Raw genomic sequence first — 21,045 nt, 5'->3', positions numbered from 1 at the left:
GGATTATGGTTTTCTTTGGGTATATGCCCAGTAGTGGGATTACTGGATCATATGGTAGTTCTATCTGTAGTTTTTTAAGGAACCTCCAAATTGTTTTCCATAGTGGCTGTACCAACTTACAGTCCCACCAACAGTGCAGGAGAGTTCCCTTTTCTCCACACCCTCTCCAACATTTGTGGTTTCCAGACTTTGTGATGATGGCCATTCTTATTGGATAAGCCCTGTTCTTTCTTACTGACTTTACCCAGGTAAAACAAAGCGACAGCAAATCCAGGATTGGTTCTCAGTATAGACGTTAAACTCTTTTCTGATTGTAGTTTATCATTTAACTATAGATTGAGATAGCTCATTCAATAGATATTAACTACAGTAAACAATAATAATAAACAACTTCTTTTCAAAATTGAATTCCATTCTGAAATCTCTCAAGGGAAGTCTTGGATTATTTAAAAGGAAATCACTTGAAATAATAAACACTGTCTAAACATAAAACAATAGAGAAACTATATAAATTCATCCAGGCTGAAGAAACAAACAGAAATATTTAGTACTAGATTAAACCATCTCTCTCGACTGATTTAAAATTAAGATAAACATTGTTACCTTACTATCCAAAATGCCATTTCTTTCCATTTTAGACCAGTGCTATTCTCCCGTGTAAAATTTTCTAGTAGCTAGACAAATTTAAAGAGTACAACAGCAAAGACAGTGAAATAATTTTAATAATTTAACTCAGGATATCAAAATATTGTTTCAATATGTAGTCAATGTAAAATTAATGAGGTGGTCTTCAATATCAGGTGTATGATTTACATTCGCAATACATCTCAATTCCTACCAGCCACGTTTCAAGCGCTCAATCGCCCCCTATGGCTTCCGTATTGGGCAAGTCTCCGAGGACTTCAGTATTAGCTGATTCTTTACATCCTGAGTTTGAGAATTTCTTTTATGTTACACGCTGCGTCTAAGGTGCTTAGAGATCTGTGAAGCACGAGGAGATTATTTTACTCTCGGTCCGTTGTGATCCAAGACTCCACAGCGTTAAAAGCAGCGCGGGAGGAAGGCAATGGGACACCCTGGCGCCCAGGAACGTGCCTTGGAGGAGGGCCTGAGTCGCTCCGAGCAGAGCCTGGCGCAGAGGCTGCGGACACAGCGTTGGAAGTCGGACCGCGACACGACTCGGGGGCTGCCTGGAACCCCGGGGCTTTTCCTGGGGCGCCCTGGAACACCAGAGCCGCAGAAAGGGAACGTGTCCCCCGAGCTGGACACAGGGTCCCGCTCCGCCGACGGAGGCCGGCCTAGGGCTGCAGCGCCGGCCGCCCGCGTCGCCTCGGCGGGTCACGGAGAGGTGGGCGGCGGCCGGAGCCCGGAGGTGGGGGGAAACCCCGCCCGCGGGAAGCAGGAGCAGCCTCCCAGGGGCGTGCCCACGACCGTGACGCCACGGGCGGGAGGGCCGCAGAGTGGGCGGAGAGGAGCGGGGCGCACCGCCCCTCCGCAGGCGGGGCCGCGGTTCTGGAGGGCCGGGGCGGGGCTGGGTGCGCCCGGGAGTCGGGGCGCCAGCCGCCGGTTTCGATCAGTACGCGGAGCTGCGGCGGCAGAGCAGGGCGCGGAGCTGCGCTGCCCGGAGCCCGGCGGCGAGGCGGCGGCGGCGCAGGCGTGCGGGGTCCGGCAGGCGGCCGCGAGGGGGTGGAGGGGCGAGCCGGGGCGCGGGGCCACGGCGGTTCCGATCACTGCGTCCCGCCGCCGCAGCGCCGGCATCCGCGAGCGCGCCCAGGCCAGCGCGCGGGCGAGTGCGCGCGGGCGGGGGCGCGCAGGCCCTGCCCGCCCCTTCCGCCCCCACCCCCCTCCGTCCCTTCCTCTCCCCACCTTTCTCTCCACTTCTGCGCCCCCGCGCCGGGCGCCCACCCAGTCCTCCTCCTGCGGGAGCGCTGTCGGCTGCGGCGGCCGGAGCGGGCCGGGCCGGGGGATGGCGCTGCTGGACCTGGCCTTGGAGGGAATGGCCGTCTTCGGGTTCGTCCTCTTCTTGGTGCTGTGGCTGATGCATTTCATGGCCATCATCTACACGTGAGTGGGGGGCCGCTGGAGGAGCCCGTGGCGGGGGTCGAGGCCTGGGGACAGGCGAGGGTGGGAGGAGTTTCGCTTTGGAAGGGATTGGGCTCGGATGGGGGTGGAGAAAGCTAATTTTCAGACTCTTCCTCCCATTCCCTCTCCTCTTGGATCAGCTGGGGCGGGGGGTTCATTGGAAGAGAAAAGTGGCGAGCGAGGGGGTGGGTGGCTGGGGTGTGCAGGCGACTGCACAGCCAGGGGAAAGGAGGCTGTGCTCATTTTTCGTGTCGGACGGAAGGTTGCTTGCTTGGTTTGTGTTGGGGATTCGTGTGATTTTTCATCTGGGCCAAGATGTATGGTGTATTATTTTTTTCTCTCTCTCTCTCGACCTGGGCCACGTTTCTATTATGGTGATGATCATTTCCTCCCTTTTGGGAGCTGCACACAGCCACCTGGAGACCTCCCTGTGGATTTTCTTCTTCCTGGAAGAGCTCTATGTCCTTAGATAGGTGTGAAGCACCTGCATACCTTGAAAAATGTCCACCAAACCTCTGAGCTGGCGTTGTAGCCTTGAGTCATGTCGGCTTGTACATTTCAGTGTGGTTTTCTCCCACACTCCCCCCCCATTCCTTATTTACTGTCTTGTTTAGTTTTGTGCTCCCCCCCTCCCTGTTTTCATTAGATGCCATTCACTGGGGACACAGTGGCGAGCACGATAGAATTCCTGTCCTCATAGAACTTACATTCCAGAAGGGAGAGACAGATAATAAAATTCTGAATAAGATTATTTCAGATAGTGATAAAGACTGTGACTAAAATAAAACCGGGTAATGGGTTGAATATGACATAGGTAGCTACTTTTGGTACTTCAGTTGTTTAAACGTCTTTAAAATGAAAAAAAAGCTTTCGTAAGGAAATGAAAGAATTGGCATAGAACACATTTACTCTTGGATTCACTGGATTTTTAACCCGAAAAAAAGATGATTGTGCATAGTGAACTTTACCATTAATTAGGACAGGGTTAGAGGAGAGGGGAGGACTCTAAGAAATTAATTACTTATTTTTTTCCCTTTTTCTCTACAGAAAAAGTGTGCTTTTCCCTTTTGGAAATACTGCATTTTATTGGTATAGTGTGGCATTTCCTGGTACTGGAGAAAGATGCTACATTGTGTAAGGCATACTGATATTTCTTTGAAAGAAAAATGCTTCTTGGATACTGTTGATCTTAGGTTTTGGAGTTTGTGAGCTGTGGCACTGAACATTTTGGAGTTCATTTTAAATATATGAGTCCTTAAAAAACAATTTTGTTACTTTTTCCAATCATAAAAATAAAACATGCTTACTTGTATAGGGAATTTAGACAATACAGAACGGAAGAAAGGCGAAAGTTAAACACACACACCAGAACTCCATTACCTGTCAACCTTTTGTGTCTTCCAGTTATATTTCTGTCAGGGGAGGTAAAGGAAGGGAGGGCGGTAAGGAGGGAGAGAGAAAGGGACCATATTATGATTGTTCTCTAACCAGCTTTAAAATTCATCTATTTAATAAATACTTTCTGGGAAGCTCTTTTGTACAAGGCACTGTTCTAGGTGCTGGAAATAAGGTTGAAGAACAGTATATCCAGGGCCGCACACTCACATGGAGCTTCCATGTAAAATGTCATGAGTAATTTTCTCATGTGCACAAATGTATGATCTCTCCATCATTTTTAATAGATGCATGACATTTTTATTTATGAGGTACTAATATGTATTCATTGTTATTATCGATGAGCATTTAGGTTATTTTCAATTTGTCAAGATGACAAACAACACTGTGATGAATTCATGTGGTTACATCTTTGAGAGATGATCTTCTTAGTTTACATTCTGAAAGAGGAATTATTGGGCCAGAGTGGTACATATTTTAAGCTTTGATACATATTGCCCTATAGGAAGGTTGTATGTATTCCTAGTCCTGGTTACGTTGTATAATGGTCCCCATTTCCCCTTACTAAGTATCAGGCTTTTTGTTGTTTTCTGTTTTTCATTTTCATTCCTTTAACTACTAGATGCATTGAATGCTTTTCATATATTTAATATTAGTACATTTAGTTGTAAATTTCATACTCATAATCTTTTGCCTGTGCTGCAATCTATTGCTGTGGTAGTCTTTTTAATATGAAGATTGTTATTCTGTGATATGTTGCAGTTTTTTCCCGGCTTTTTTTTTTCTTTTAACTTTGTACATATATTTAACATGGAGAAATGTGTGTACCTGTGTGTTTTAGGTAGTCAAGTGTTTGTTTTTCTTCCTGACTCTCATAAAATTTTTTATTTTCTCCATTTCCCGCAACTATTATATGTTGAGTATCTGCTTTTCTTTTAGTGCTTTGAGTTTTCTTAGATTTTTTTTTACCTTTTACCCATATAAAGTGTAGCAGTATCCACTGTTTTAATAAATGAAGTATTACTACCTTTATTACCATATTACTGGCGACGCCAGCCCATCCTTATTCTTTGGCAAACTTTTTTGACTTTTTATACATTTTTACTTAAAAGTAAACTTTAGAACCTTTTTTCCCCCAGACTCTAAGTAATATTGTTTTTATATTGGAATTGTTAAATTCACAGCTCAATTTGCAGAAAGTTGACTTCTTTCAACATAGGACCATGATGGATCCCCGTCCCTCTATGATGTATACATGATGATAAAGTCACACTTTAACACTGGTGATGTAGCTTAATACTTCAAATAACCATCTGGGAGTGTTTATACTTTTAGACTGTGACAGGTCTAGAATTGTTTTTAGTTATTTTGTGCTTAATGATAAACTGCAAAATTTCCTTAAATGCATTTTTACTGAAAATACTTTCAGCTTTTGAGAATAGTGCAGACTTTATCTTAGTTAAGATACTGTAAAGAGTTTTTGTATTTCTTTTCCAATGCCCCACAAAGTTACCTTTTATATTGAGAGTAACAGAATTCAGAAAAGTTATGTGAAAATAGAATAAAGAATATGCAATTAGTTTATCACAGATGAGTAGGAATCTTCTGAATGTCTTTCTGAAATGGATAACTGAACATAGAGTAAATAATCAACAGCTTAATTTGTACCTATATTAAATCTTGCCATTTTAAAAATTAAATTCCTTTCATCTCATCCTACCTTCAAAATTATTTACATTTGATTTGATTCCTTTCTCATTGAAGTAAAGATACTTCCCAATTTGAGTTGTTTTCAAGCAGAGCACTAAGGGGTTTTTGTTGTTGTTGTTTTGTTTTGTTTTGTTTTGTTTTTAATGCACTTGCTCCTCTCATTTGAAACTTTTTTTAAACATCTTTATTGGAGTATAATTTTTGCTTTACAATGTTGTGTTAGTTTCTGCTGTTCAACAAAGTGAATCTGCTACATGTATACATATAACCCCACATCCCTTCTCTCTCTTTTTTTAAAAGGCTTTATTTATTTGTTTATTATTTATTTATTTGGCTGCATTGGATATTCATTGTGCATGGGCTTTCTCTAATTGTGGCTAGTTGTGGCGAGTGAGGGCTACTTTTTGTTTTGGTGTGCAGGCTTCTCATTGTGGTGGCTTCTCTTGTCAAGGAGCACAGCCTCGAGGCACATGGGCTTCAGTAGATGAGGCACATGGGCTCAGTAGTTGTGGCTCACAGGCTCTAGAGCTCAGGTTCAGTAGTTGTGGTGCACGGGCTTTGTTCCCCTGCAGCAGGTGGGATCTTCCTGGACCAGGGATTGAACCCCGTGTTCCCCACATTGACCATTTCTTAACCACTGCGCCACCAGGGAAGTCCCAGAGCACTAAGGCTTTGTCCTCTCCTTCTCTCTTCAGTATTTAGTAGAATTGTACATTTGATAATCTCAACATTTGGACAAGCAAGATTAAAGAGCACTGGCAGTGATATTTTGGTTAAATTATTGTGCTAAGCATTCTGTATTTTATTGAAGAATATATTTTCTGAACACGTGACCTGTGTCCTCTCAAATCCTTTTTGAGGTAAGATAAAGTATAAATAAATTAAAATAATCAGATATCGATCCTCTCCTAAAACCTTGTGCCCGCAACTGGTGGAAGTGGAGCCTATTTTCAAAATCTTATATGGCTCCATATCTGGTAGTCAGATTGAGGAGCATAGTCTGTGAGCTACTAATGTTTAAAAATGTTTAAGTAATACAAACGTTGTAGTGAAATTGCCAAGAAAAATGATTTTTTTTTAAACCAGTGGTTATTTAAAAAAAAAAAATACAGTGTGTAATGGTATCTAGTTAATTTAGATTCAATGTTCTATTATATTGTTTTTTCTTAAAATGAGACTGTATTTTTTAAAGGGAGCTGAACGTGGTTAATATAGTGAACAATTGTTCAATGAAATTTTTTGCTCTTAATTTCATAAATACCTTACAAGTCCTATAATCCTAGAATTTTAAAAATTGAGATGATTTATAAACTAGAGAACCATTATTTTCAACATTTTGAAACTTTCTCTGCTCACAGGTATCTCTACTTACTGCTTTGCTCCTTTCCAGATTTAATATTGACTGATGCCCTATCATTTCCTAGCATGTTTTTTTTTTATTTTTTTAATTAAAAATTTTTTTCTATCCTTGGCTGCGTTTGGATCTTTGTTGCTGCACATGGGCTTTTCTCAAGTTATGGCAAGCAGGAACTACTCTTTATTGCAGTGCAAGGCCTTCTCAGTGTGGTGATTTCTCTCTTGTTACGGGGCATGGGCTCTAGGCACGTGGGCTCAGTAGTTGTGGCATGGGAGCTGTAGAGCACATGGGCTTCAGCAGTTTCAGTGCTTCGGCTCAGTACTTGTGGCACACTAGCTTAATTGCTTTGCAGCATGTGGGATCTTCCCGGACCAGGGATGGAACCCATGTCCCTTGCATTGGCAGGCGGATTCTTAACTACTGCACCACCAGGGAAGTCCCATAACATATTTTAGATGCCAGACATTTGTGGGATTTTGCCTATAATGTGCCCCCCAACCCTACCAAGTCTTGCAGGGGGGTGGGGGGGTAGATTTTAGTTCCCCAATCAGGGATTGAACGCTGAGCTCATGGCAGTGAAAGCGCTGACTCCTAACCACTGGACCACCAGGGAATTCCCCTATAATGTTAAAGATAACATTCAGATTAGAGCATTTGAAATTCAGGGCTCTTATTTTGAAGATTTTTTTCAAAAAAAAACACAAAACACCCCAAAAGAGCAGCAACAACAAAAACCTAATGATTACATCCTCTGCAGGCAGAGTTGGTTAAGTGACTGACCTTTATGGATTTTTTTCCCTTTTTTGAGAGCTAGTGTGGTTTGATGGCTTGGGGGCTGCAGTGAAATCATGAAAAAGTCTGGAACCAATTGTTTTTTCTTTTCTTTTTTTTTTTTAAATAATTTTTAGTTTTATTTCCAGAGCAAAACGTACAAGCCACTTTTATATCATCTCCTGTAATGGAAGCAGTTGTTTTCTTCCCTACTTAGCTAGCTGTTAGGAGCCATACTGCTAGACAAAAGTATCTAAGCAAGACACCTTACTTTTTTCTCCTTTTACTCCCCCATCCTTCTCCTTCCTTGGATTTATTATTTTTTGCACTCCACGCATGGTATCCTAATGTTATCTTTTCTATTAATTGACTGGAGGTGCCAGGGTATGGTGGAAATACTTCTTGTATCCATAGATGTTAACTGCCCCCTATTAAAGCAGAGGTCCTTTTCCTGAAGATTTTTTCCTCAAATTTATTCTGCCTTTCCTAACTTTTCTATTATAGCAACTTTTTTTATGATTTTTTTAATTAATTCATTTATTTATTTATTTTAATTGGCTGTGTTGAGTCTCTCTTTTTTGCTGTGCGCAGGCTTTCTTTAGTTGCGGTGAGTGGGGGCTACTCTTCGTTGTGGTGCATGGGCTCCTCATTGCCGTGGCTTTTCTTGTTGCGGAGCACAGGCTCTAGGCGCGTGGGCTTCAGTAGGTGCAGCACATGGGCTCAATAGTTGTGGCTCACGGGCTCTAAAGCGCAGGCTCCATAGTTGTGGCACACGGGCTTAGTTGCTCTGCGGCATGTGGGATCTTCCTGGAGCAGGGATTCAAACCCAAGTCCTCTGCATTGGCAGGCGGATTCTTAACCACTGCACCACCTAGGAAGTCCTATTACAGCAACTTTTATACCTGCAGCACAGCTTTTGAACAGAGTTTAAATAGTCACCGTATCAAGATAACTGTCATAAACTGCCTGTCAGAAACCAATTGTGTTTTTAACGTGAATTTCAGCATTTCAAATATTTTTAGACATGATTTTTTTGCCTTAAATTCCTTAATATATTGCCTCAAATTAATGAATAATTAATTCATTCATTAATTCTGAGCCTTAGTGGAATGTAAATTGAGAGCTTATTTTCTGGGTTTCGTCCTGAGGATGCACTTGGACTTTGCACAGATGTTGATCAGTCAGTCATTGCTGCCAGAACCACTTTTGGGTGCATGAATAAAGCAATTGAGCCCCCTGAACCTGAGCCTGGGAGAGATACAGAATTGGGCTATATTGTGATAGCTTTAAAAAGCAAAATGGGAATTGTAATTCAGTTTTTTTTTTAAATAAATTTGTTTATTTTTGGCTGCGGCAGCTACTCCTTGTTGCGGTGTGCGGGCTTCTCATTGCAGTGGGTTCTCTTGTTGGCGAGCACGGGCTCTAGGCGCACGGGCTTCAGTAGTTGCCGCACACAGGCTCAGTAGTTTTGGCTCTCAGGCTCTAGAGCGTAGGCTCAGTAGTTGTGGCACACGGACTTAGTTGCTCCGTGGCACGTGGGATCTTCCCGGACCAGGGATCAAACCCGTGTCCCCTGCGTTGGCAGGCGGATTCTTAACCGCTGCGCCACCTGGGAAGTTCCTGTAATTTGCTTTTAATAATTACTAATGGTTTTCTTGATTCCTCATTCCTCCCTTTTCCTACCTACATGTTTAGTTCAGTACACATTATCTCTACCGTAGATACTGAACTATCTCTACTCTCTGGTTATCTTTACCTACAGCTTTGCTCCTTGTCTACTTTATTTTTCTTGTTGTAGCCTAATCTTCCTGGAGCAGTAGTCTTGGATCATGTGCTTAAAATCTTACCACGGTTCCCTACTGCTTTCAGGTTAAAATTCAAACCCCTTAACAAGATGTGTAGTTCTTTAAGAGCTGAGCCATCTATCTCCTGTGCCCATTTCTCCAGCAACATTGAATTACTGGCATTCCCTCAAATGTGCTATTTGATTTTCTTTAGAATTCTCTTTCCTTCCTTTTTTTGCCCTTCTCTCCCTCCTCCCCTCCCATCCTTCCTCTTTGTTTTACTTTTTGTTTAACTTATTCAAGTCATTGTCAACTTTAGCTCCTTACTGGGTTAGGCACCCCTCTTATGTTCTTCCATAATATCTTGAATTTACCCATCTAAACAAATACGTGTTCTGTTGTCTCTTTCCCCACTTAGATTATAAGCTTTTGAGGGTAGGGAGGTGACTTATTTACTATTGTATCTTCCGTGCTACTCGGCACTCACTTATTGCATGTGGAATGAATTATCTTTGAGTTTTTTCCAGGAGTAATGGTGGGATTTTTGCTCACTCATGAACTTAGTGTCATTTGGCCATTGTGATTTGAGGTAGATGGACACATTTGGGATGCATTCAGTGGCCATGGTCTTTAATGAAATTAATTGGACCAAATGGAATCTTTATCTCACCATTTGTAACACATTATGGGTTAAGATAGAAACAGGGCCATATCAATAACGTGCTCACCTACAAATTATTTGTTAGATCTGAATTTTCCCCCCAGGGTTTTCCAAAGGGAATACCAGTCAAGCCATCAATAATCAGTTGCTATCAGCAAAATACCTTGCTCTATTTATTTCCCATACACTAGGGCTAACTCTGTTGTCACCAAAGGATTAATGAGTTGGAATTTTTGGGGGAGGGAGGGGGAGTAAAATTAGTAAAGGTCTCCTCTTTGTTTTTTATGGTGGCGGAATCCTTGTGTTCTATAGTGTACAGGCCTGTTGTCCATTGGAAATAGTTTGTATTTTCCTATAAAGCCAACTCACTATTGGTTGTTCTGTGTTCTCTGGGGAGTCTTGTGTCTACAGAGTGAATGTTGCACCAGCAGGTGGGCTTTGTGTTGCTGATGGGGCCCATTTTGCTGCAGTACCATTTTTGAAAAGATAAGTGCTATATGGAAGTAACATTAGTCAAGACACATACCCATCACAAACACAGCAACAGCCTCCCAGGGCACAGTCATAGCTCACAACAACAACAGAGGCCTTTTATCATTGGGAATTGCTGGCATGGACTATATGAAGAACGGGTCTGCTGATCAAGCAGTCAACTTAATTTTACATGAAATATTAACAAGCTTGATGGCATGGAGCAGAGGAGAAGATTCTCAGTGTCAGATAAATTGGTTCAGCTGAATTGCACAGCAGAACTATAGAAACAGCACAGTCTGGGGCTGTTAAACGAGGTGAACTTTGTCCTCGAGGAATCCATATTCTCCCTGAGAAGCTTTGAGGGAGGTTTCTTGTGCCTCACTTCTGGGAGGTGTAGCTCTGTCTTAAGGTGGCTGCAAGGGGCTGACAGAAGGGGACGAGAACAGCCAGCCCTCTCTCCCAGAAGCTTCCCTTCATTTCAGGCCACCCTGCTGCTCAAAACTCAATTTGAATACAAAATTGTAAAATAAGTCATTTTAAAATGGTGCAAGCCATGAAACAAACCGTTGAGTAGGGGCAGAGAGGGGACTAAAAGATTCGAAGGATAAAATAGTAAGTTAAATGATGTAAAGAACAGTAACAATTTGAGAGACTGAGATGTTAGGAAATAAATATCAACAAGGAAAACCAAGGCCATCCCATCAGCTCACCAGTTGAAAACCCTTATGTGGAGAGGCAGTTAAGATTCATCAAGCCAAAGCAGCCATAAAGTCCAGCAGAATATTCTTGTATACGCCTTACCATCCCTTGGAGTTCTTTGAAGTGTTCCCTGAATAGATGTCCTTCTAGCTCGTAGCAGAAAGCAGGACCCCGAAGGCCTCTCTCTCTTGCCTGTGATTCATCTCTCATGACCTTTTAGACTGAAGTGACTCTTACTCTGAGAAAGCACCCCAGATGGTACCTACCCTTCTGTTCCCTGTCCTTGCAGCTGGCAGGTATAGCCCTGCAGCAGCTTACTGTGAGCACCTGCCCCTCCCTGTCCTTGGCAGTGACATGCCTTAATTACATGAATGCGATTTTCTTTTTTTCCTTTTGACAGAGTGACTTCAGCTCTCAATTTAAAATGTAATTTAGAAATAATTCCTTGGGAGAATGACACGCATGGAAAATTTACCATGCTTTCCTGTCTTCCCCAATTGCTCCCTTAGTTTCAGGATCATTTTATTCTTCAAAAATGAAGCCAATCAAAACCATTGACTAACATGTAAGAGGACCATTTCTTTTTGACCTAATGCGTTCCTGAAAATGTAATAAAATCAAATTTCTGAAAAGCAAATGGGCATACGTGTTAGGAGGGGGGATTCTGTTGCACGAGAACTAAGAATACTGTTAAAATCTGTGGTTTTGCTGGTCTTGGTGCCTGGGACATGCTGCCACTGACAGGTTTCTAGGTGTTAGGGGTTCCAGGTGTTAGGGTCTGTGGGGAAGGGCTTTCTCCCAGGCCTGGACCCAGAGGAAGGCTGCATTGTACTCTTTGCTTTGGGGACTTGTGTTAGGCGTGGTGAGTCAATGGTCAACAAAACAGACTAGAGTCTCCTTTGGAATGCCTCAAAATATCTTCATGATAGAAGAGAATATGATAGGATTACATAGTAACCAGCAGTTGCTTTGTACATTGTACCTGCTACATTGTGGAAATTATCTTGCCTCTGCCTCAGCTCTGAGGGTGACAGTCTCTCCCTCAAGCAGAGCCAAGTGAAGGGGTATTCTTGTGGCTGCGGAATCCAACATTTTGAGCCAGGCTTTAAGGGTAGACGAATTTCGAGAAGCCAGGACTATGTAGCACCTCTGCCCAACTGAAAACCCATTTAACAGTCTTAGAGGAGAGCTCACCTAAGAAAACAGTCACAGGTCATTTTTAGGCAGTAATAATTTGTGACATTTAATGTCTCTCACTCTCATACTTGCATCGTTTTTACACTTCGGGATGAGGCCTATAGAACTTTAAATTGGTTCCTAAATTCTGAGTGCAATTTTAACCTTGAATATAATTTTAGCATAAATATTGCATATAATTTAAACTTTGCATTCAATGTTTTAGTCCATGTTTTAAATTCATTTAATTTTGGCTGCGTTGGGTTTTTGTTGCTGCGCGTTGGGTTTTTGTTGCTGCGCGTTGGGTTTTTGTTGCTGCGCGTGGGCTTTCTCTAGTTGTGGCGAGCAGGGGCTACTCTTTGTTGCGTTGGGATGGGCTTCTCATTGCAGTGGCTTCTCTTGTTGTGGAGCATGGGCTCTAGGTGCGTGGGCTTCGGTGGTTGTGGCACACAGGCTCAGTAGTTGTGACACATGGGCTTAGTTGCTCCTCAGCATGTGGGATCTTCCTGAACCAGGGCTTAAACCTATGTCCCCTGCATTGGCAGGCAGATTCTTAACCACTGCGCCACCAGGGAAGTCCCTATCCCATGTTGACTTATTTTGTTTTAACCATGATTTGAGACTTTTGATGATTCCCTTTTCCCCCTGTAATCTTTCTTAGTACATAAGAGTTGACTTTATGTTTAAAAAGAAAATAAACATAATGGTCTAATCTTTAAATTTATTTGAAGTAATCTTTAAATCTGTGAATTTCCAGTCCTTCCTTTTTGGTGTGTATGTCATATCAATGCTTGTGATCTCTAAATCTCTTGTCAGAACTATGGTAGTTCAGGGAAGGTACATTTAGTGGAAAATGTCCTTAAAATTAGCAGTTAAAAAAGAATTACCAGTAATAAGTATCACTGAACGTTTACTTTGTGGCTTAATCTCATCTATTTCTCACAATTATCAATACTTTATCAGGTAGGTACTATTACTCACACTTTAAAAAACAACAGCAACAACTTAAGATAACGAGGTACCTTACCCAAGGATACACAGCTGGTTAGCTTGTGAAGCTGGTACAGAAATCCAGGCAGTCTCCCTCCAGCCCGGGCTCTTAAACCAGTATGCTATATATACTGCCAGTGATAACCTAAAAATAATCCCAGAAGTAATCTGTAGGAATAGGGCAACCTGTATGGGAATTTCTCCAGTTGTTATGAATCTTAAGTTTCTGATAACTGGCCGCAGTGAGATCACTGTGGAGAGAGCCCCTACTTTCTCTCTTCTACAATCCTTCCCCATCCTTATACCACTTGTACGGCTCCTTCACAGGCTTCTTCTTTCCCATCCATCCCATAACGGCTGATCTTTCTGAGAGGTTCCACCTCAGCCCTCTTCTTTCTTACAGTAAGTGAAGCCTTCCTTGGTCTGTGGGTCTTAACTTTGTACCTTGGAGCCACCAGGGAGGGTTTTTTAAAAAACAAAAACAAAAAAACATGCTGCTGCCTGGGTCTCAACTCGAGAGAGTCAGATTTCTGTGGTCTGGACATCAGTAATTTAAAACAAACAAGCAAACAAACAAAACCCAAAACTCCCCAGGTGATTTTCCTGTACAGCCAAGGCCTGAGAACAGCTGCCCTAGGCGATTTACCCACAGATGTGGCTCCACCTGCTACCTCTTGGCGTCATGTAATTCTCCGTTACAATTCATCACTTCCTTATCTTGCCTCTTGCCTTCCCTCATATCAGTCTGCCCTGTTATCCTGAATCCATCTCATAATTTATAGCTTCTCAACTTTCAAAATCTTGCAGAGGTAATCACGCAGCCACGTGGATTGGTACTACTACACATTCATGGTCTCAGATCTCAGCTAATCCTACGCTGGTATCTGGCAATATCTTTGTTTCTGTTTTTAGCTCTGACACCCATGACTGGCAGCACCTCTTCTAAATCTTCACTGTTTTACCCTCATTCTTGTCATATTACCTTAACTCCTACTTCTCACTGTGAATCCTATCATGCCATTAATTATTTTTAATTTTTCTCTATTTACCTTTTCACTGGCTCTTTCCCTTGACCGTATATACTCAAGTATTAAAAATTAAAAACAATTAAAAATGAAACTGAAAAACCCTTCTCCATCTAGTTACCCTTTGGCCCTTTTTCACTGTCAGGTTTCAGGAGAAACTTGTGTTTATTCAGTTATCACAGCTCCCCTCTCATTCATTTGCCTTTCAACCATTTTTATCTATCTGCCCCTTGCCCAGAGTACTCTGAGGTCACCAGTGTTCACACATTCTAGTGGACATTTCAGCTCTGTGGACATTTCAATCCAGTGGACATTTCAGTTCTTATCTTGTCCACCCGGCAGCATTCAATGTTTTTCTTTCTTGAACCCTTTCAAAAAGAAAACAGTCCAGCCAAACAAACCCTTCTGTGGCTTTACTTTCTTCCTGGCTCTCTTTCTACTCTCCTGGGTCACTCACGGTTGGTCTCCTTCATGCATTGCTGGTTCTGTAATATTAGTTCTATTGATTTGTGGCCACCTGCTAATGGCGTGCTCCACCTGGGATAGCTTATGTATTTACCAAATGGTGGATGGCTGCCATCTTTTTATCTCTAGACTAACCATACCCTCCAGCTCTATTTAGCCAACCATTTTTTTACTCTTCATTTATTTAACTTTTTTTTTAAGTTGAGAACAATCTAGATATCATTGTTTCATTGGACCCTGGAGACTTTACAGCCGACTGTAGTGTATCTTCAGGTGTGGTTCACCGCTAGCCTGCATCAGAATCGTTTGAGGTGCTTATAAAACTGCAGATTCCGAGGCTCTGGAATAGTCCAGTAAGCTGTGATTTCTGCTTATAGGCGTTTTATATACTAAATGTTAAAAAAACCACTAGGCTCCTGGCCTGGAAATTGTCACAAAGCAGTAAGCTGAGGCAATTGGAGGACTCGGCTCATTCGTTTTTCATGTCTGAGGAATCACTTCTTTACCTGATATCCAGTATCTTAACAACCATTACTTATTTTTTGTCCGCTTTTTTGTTTGTTTCAGATGGGAGAGTAAACTCAATTCCTGTTTCTTCATATTGTCCAAAAAGCCCTGAGGTTTGCGAGAGGGGAAGCCAGGGATTTTTATACTTATGTAAGGTCAGAAGCAGTCGCAGACTATTTGTAATAAGCCAAAGCTGGAAACAACCCAAAAGTCCATCAGCAGAAAGTAGGTAAAGTGTGATATATTAATATAAGGAATACTATGCAGTTATGAGACTGAATGAACTATAACTACACCAACAAGGATTGCCTCTCACAAACATGGTGTAAGGTAAAAGAAGGCAGACACAAAAGAGTACATCCCACAGGGTTCCATTTAGATAAATTTTTAAACCAGCAAAATTAATCTATGGTGTTTGAAGTCAGGATAGTGGTTACCCTGAGGAGACGGTAGTTAGTAGAAGAGCACGTGCTTGGGCTTTTGGGGTTCTGGTAAGACTGTTTCTTGAGCTGGGTACTGGTTCCATGAGTGTTTCAATTTAAGAAAATTCACTGAGGTGTGTACTCTCCTGTGACTTTACTATATGTGTTACGTATCAAGAAAAAGTACGGACTTCCCTGGTGGTGCCGTGGTTAAGAATCCACCTGCCAATGCAGGAGACACTGGTTCGATCCCTGGCCCAGGAAGATCCCACATGCTGTGGAGCAACTAAGCCTGTGCACCTCAACTGCTGAGCCCGAATGCCACAATGAGAAGCCTGCACACTGCAATGAAGAGTAGCCCTCGCTCACCACAACTACATAAAGCCTAAGTGCAGCAACGAAGACCCAACGCAGCCAATAAATAAATAAATAATCAATCAAATCTGAACCCCATCACTTCCCCACTAAAAAAAAAAAAAGAAAGAAAAAGTACTCCCTGGCTCCCCTACAGAAAGGTCAAGGCTGCAAGCCAGATGCATGATGGGAAGGTAGAGCATGATGAGAAGGTAGAAGTGGATTCCCAGTACAGCAGCTGAAACTGAGAAAGTGCTGTACCCAGGACCCTGGAAGAAAGCAAGTTACCTGATCAGGCTGAGGGTGGAAATGAGCACCCACGGGAAATCCTGTGAAAGGTGTGGGGGCAGTACGTCCACTTGCCTGCCGTCTAGGTAATGCAAAAAATAAAAACTGCTTTGAAACCAGGAAATCTTGCAGGACCCTGTCAGAGCCACTTATGAAACTGCCCACTTGGGGGACTTTACCATTCAGGCCACTTTTGAGACTCCAGGTAAATGGGCTGTTGTTCATAATTTGAAAAATACGAATTGGTTTACAACACACTGGTCATGGCCAAGGCACCCATTGGCATCATTTCTGTGTGTGGCAGGCAGAGTTCAGGTATTCTTGCTCCAGAGCATGGCTCCGTTGGCCTCTGTAGGAGTTATGTAAGGAGAAGAGCTTCCGTGTGTGGGCACCTCCCCTGTTACACGACAGCTCCTTGACAGTATGGAGTTTGCCTGTACATCATGGTATCACCAGTGCAAAGGATAATGCCTGGTGTACATTTGGGCTCAAAATAGATTTGTTCTATACGGAGCACCACTGTGTGCATAGCAGAGTGCTGTGCGTGTGTGTTAATTTTTTTATTGTTTTGATAAATATTTCAAGTAATGTTTAGCAAGGGGCTATGTCAGTTGTATTACGTAAGTCAACACTCTCCAAAGTAGGATACTTGTATCCTAGGGGGCACACTACAAGATGACCCCTTGGGGTATGGAGAGAAAATTGTGTGTGTGTGTGTGTGTGTGTGTGTGTGTGTGTGAGAGAGAGAGAGGGAGGGAGAGAGAGAGAGGGAGGGAGGGAGAGGGCTAGATACATAGATAGATATGGCACAAACGAGAATTTTTTTAAGGTCCTGTGATAAAGCTGCACTTATAATAATTTTGAGTAGAAATTTCAGATATAGTACTTATCATCAGTTTGCTTCACTGTACACTTGGCTTCATTGCTGTTTGACAGGTCAGCCTGTCTTTGATAAAATGCTGCATTCTTGATATGAAAGGATAGGAAGTATATCTGTATTAGCATTTAAAGTAAAATGTCTTAATGAAGACAAAAGGGAAGAAGGGAAAAATAGGATCAACACTAGACTGTTTAGCACAGTTTATTTATTGTTTAATTAATTAATCAATTTTTATTTATTGGCTGCGTTGGGTCTTTGTTGCTGCGCGAGGGCTTTCTCTAGCTGTGGCAAGCTGGGGCTACTCTTCATTGAGGTGTGTAGGCTTCTCATTGCAGTGGCTTCCCGTTGTAGAGCACAGGCTCTAGGCGTGCGGGCTTCAGTAGTTGTGGCACACGGGCTCAGTAGTTGTGGTGTGCAGGCTTAGTTGCTCCACGGCATGTGGGATCTACCCGGACCAGGGATCGAACCTGTGTCCCCTGCATTGCCAGGTGGATTCTTAACCACTATGCCACCAGGGAAGTCCTAGCACAGTTTAAATTATCATTTTTCATCTAAAGCCTCGCCAAACGCAGTGCATTAGTGGGCTAGGTTTCTCTGTAATTGGTTATGACCTCACTTGCATGTTTTGTTACAGTTTAATAGCACTTAATGATCATACAGTGGGACCAGTAGATAAAAATTACTGGGATTTTAGACTTAATTATTCTAGCCTCCATGTCTCAAACCCTTTCATGATTTTAGTCTTTGCCTCTTGTTCTCTCTAAGCTGCATTCTGGATAATTTCTTCAAATCTAGATTCCAGTTTCTCCAGTTGTCTTTTGAACTGTGTGTATGCTACTTCTGTATGACCTGTCTAATGAGCTTCTGATGTCAGTGCCACCATTTTCATTTCTAGACATTGCGTGGTTCTTTTCATATATTCACGGTCACATATTGTGGTCGCTCTTGTTACATCTCTTGGGTTTTATTCAAGCAACACCTTTAGTTTGCATTCTGGGTTCCAAACCCACGTGGTTCGGTGTCCTCCAGGGAGACTTTTTGCTTTGATTCTGTTTCACTTTGGACTGAATCCAAGATAGGCAGCATCCCCATCTTCCCTCTGTGGGTCAGGAGTTTTCTATTTTGCCTTTAAGGGATTCCATATTTATTCAGGGTTCTTGGGACAGATTTTTCTGTCATTCCTGTCTCAGGCTTGTTACCATTTCTAGGTCACTAGGGACTAGCAGATGGTACCAGTGCAAGTATTGTCTCTGGCACTCACTCACTCAGGGATTTCTCCTTATTTCTGACCTGAGAAGATTTCTTTTTATTCCTAACAGTTTAGTCATGTGTTTAAAAACATGCTTTTAGTGTGCTTCTATTAAGAAGGAGGAGAGAAAATTATAAATATGATATAAGAATTTCGTGTGTGTATGTTTTGGCTTGTATATGCATTTTTAAAAGTCTCTGGAAAGATAAGTAAGAAACTAATAATGCAGGGGAGGTGGTGATGGGAATAAGACAGATGGAGGACAGGGGGGACAGGGAGGCTTCTTTATATGAACCTCTTAATATTTTTAGTGATTTGAACCATGTAGATATATTACTGTTTCAGCCAATTAAATATATGATATAAACTTTTCCCTCTGTCAGTCTGGATGTTCTGTACTGGGTAGGTTTCTCCAGACATCTAGTCTGCTATTTTGTTAGAAATGGAATAGTGGTCATATTTGTGGTTATATAAATTTTAGATCATGGTTTTACCTCTTTCCAGCCCTCTAGATGAACTCTGTAGATCAATATTTTCCAAACTATCTGTGGCAAAGGATCAGTTCTTTAAAAGTTTTCCAATCTGTCCTGGACTGATCCTTTGGTAAACTACAGTGAAAATAAATGACTGATCATATGCTTGAATGGCATGGCAATGTCAAACTGCTATAAATGTTTCTAAATGCCTTCTCTCCATTTCTTTTCATCATTGGCCAGTAAAAAGCAACTTGTGGACCGCTGCCACACTCAACATCACTGCTATAGATGGCGTTTATTGTTTTCTGGCATTTGGTGTTATGCACCAGAAATCGAGACCACACTGTTCTTTAAATTTGGGGTTGGTTTAAATTTTTTTCTGTTGTAGGTAGTAACCCGCTTTTCTTTCCGTAAAGATGCCTTCTCTGAAACATGAGAGGTTTGCTGCAGCACACCCCTGCCTTAATTAGGGGAGTGAGCCTGCGGCTACCTGCTATGGGTGATAGTACTGGTATACTTCCAGAAATCATTCATAGATGAATAGTGTATTTCATCTAACCTAAGATGCATTGATACTGGCGTTTTCTCGCTCTTGTAGAAGGGTTGGTTTGCATGCTGCTACGTCCGGGCTGCCATCTGGCTGCCAGCGATTGTAAGATGCCATTGATTTCAGAGATGTTAAAATGTGGAAGAATGTGTCTTAAAATATCCTGCAGGTGGCCCCGTGATTGTCCCAACCTCTAATTACTGTTGAGTGCTTATGAGAAGGAGGGAAGGCGCCTTTGGTGAACGGCATCTGCTCTCCTTATTGTGATGACCTGATGTGAACTGGGGCACATCCTGTCTTCTCTGATTGGCGTAGCTTCCCCCATTAGGAGCCCTGTGCTGTACCACTCATGCGATGGAGCAGTGCCGATAACCTTGGCCAGCTTCTCTGTGAATTGGTGGCATCGGTATGTCTTCCAGCGCCCTTAACAAACATTTCTCTCATCATTAAATTTTTTTTCTTACCTTCCACTTCCTCCGTTCCATGCCTGCCATTCTGAGCTTGTGAACACTGGGAGTTCTGCTAAGTTATCCCATTTTCTTGCTTGCCATGCTGGCTAGCTTGGTAGTTCTTTCAATCAGTTGTTGTGTGAACTGTTTGTTATAGAAATTTCTCAGATTTTTCTGGTTACTCTTCCATATTTTTCCAGTACAGGTAGCGATTTTTTTTCCCCTGCTATTTTTATACTTCTTTGGCCACCTTGATGGCGATTTGGGAGAGAGAGCAGTTAATGTGTGGGCTAATAACACTGTCATTCATTTCTTCACTAGGTATTTATTGAATGCCTGCTCCAGGCCTGGCACGGTTCTAGCTTCTGAGAGTACAGCAGTAAACAGTAGCCTTAAGCTCCAGCCTTCACTGGACCATTCTGGTTTTCTTCAACTGGAAGCTTACCTGGTTCCACTTTCTTTCACTTTCAGATATCCCTTTAGAACGATGCCAGTTAAAAAAATTTTTTTAACTCAGAATTTGTTGGTAGCTTTGTATATACTTTATATAGATTTGGCCCTAATATATTCTCCAGAAGTGTATGTTAATGTGTGTATCATTTGCTTTTTAGCCGATTACACCTCAACAAGAAGGCAACGGACAAACAGCCATATAGCAAGCTCCCAGGCGTGTCTCTTCTGAAACCGCTGAAAGGAGTAGATCCTAACCTAATCAACAACTTGGAAACATTCTTTGAATTAGATTATCCCAAGGTAAGTACAGTGTTGTGCTCATAGGAATGGGCTAGACTGTACCTTTTTTTTTTCTTTTCTTATAGTAAACACTTAAAGAGGAATTTTGAAGCTGTATCAGGTGAAGGCATTAAAAATTCATGATGGTGTTGACTTCATCAAATTTATGCTTTAGTAGTAGGAGGAGGAGGAGTAATTGTCACAGGACAGAAATGGGGTTGAGGAAGGAGTATAAATTCCTTTTCTAACTATCAGTATGTCTACCTGAATTAGAAATCCCTGAATAAAGTTCCTAGAACTGAGACATTGTTAAGTGCCTGGTGGTTTGAGTATAAAAATCTTATTCCATGAGAGTTGCAGTGAAAGTGAAAAAGCAGTGTTCATTGGTCTGAAATGGGATGCAGGACAGCTAGAACTAATAATAAATCCCCTTGAGAATCTGACTTTTGGGGGTTAGAATTAGTGGTGAGGTGGAGCTTCATCAATACCTAATTTTTAAAAAAATTATTTATGTATTTATTTTAATGGCTGCATTGAATCTTTATTGCTGCA

At 42.1% G+C, this 21,045-nt stretch overlaps 1 protein-coding gene across 2 annotated transcripts in view; it reads left to right on the top strand.

Annotated features, from left to right (window-relative positions):
- Positions 1 to 1,575: 1,575 nt before the first annotated feature.
- UGCG (UDP-glucose ceramide glucosyltransferase) overlaps positions 1,576 to 21,045 on the top strand; it is a 41,363-nt gene continuing 21,893 nt past the window's right edge. Inside the window, exons 1-2 of one of the 2 annotated variants that reach the window (XM_057721402.1) lie at positions 1,576 to 2,064; positions 20,373 to 20,514. In XM_057721402.1, coding sequence (XP_057577385.1) covers positions 1,967 to 2,064; positions 20,373 to 20,514 — 240 coding nt within the window. In that variant the 5' untranslated portion in view covers positions 1,576 to 1,966. The remainder of the gene's footprint in view (positions 2,065 to 20,372; positions 20,515 to 21,045) is intronic. The other variant, XM_057721401.1, reaches the window with a different exon arrangement.

This window comes from Hippopotamus amphibius, chromosome 2 (genome assembly GCF_030028045.1).
Source record: "Hippopotamus amphibius kiboko isolate mHipAmp2 chromosome 2, mHipAmp2.hap2, whole genome shotgun sequence".
Lineage (NCBI taxonomy): Eukaryota > Metazoa > Chordata > Mammalia > Artiodactyla > Hippopotamidae > Hippopotamus > Hippopotamus amphibius.
The sequence above is the reverse complement of the archived record's forward strand: the minus strand, read 5'-3'. Positions and strand labels throughout refer to the sequence as shown.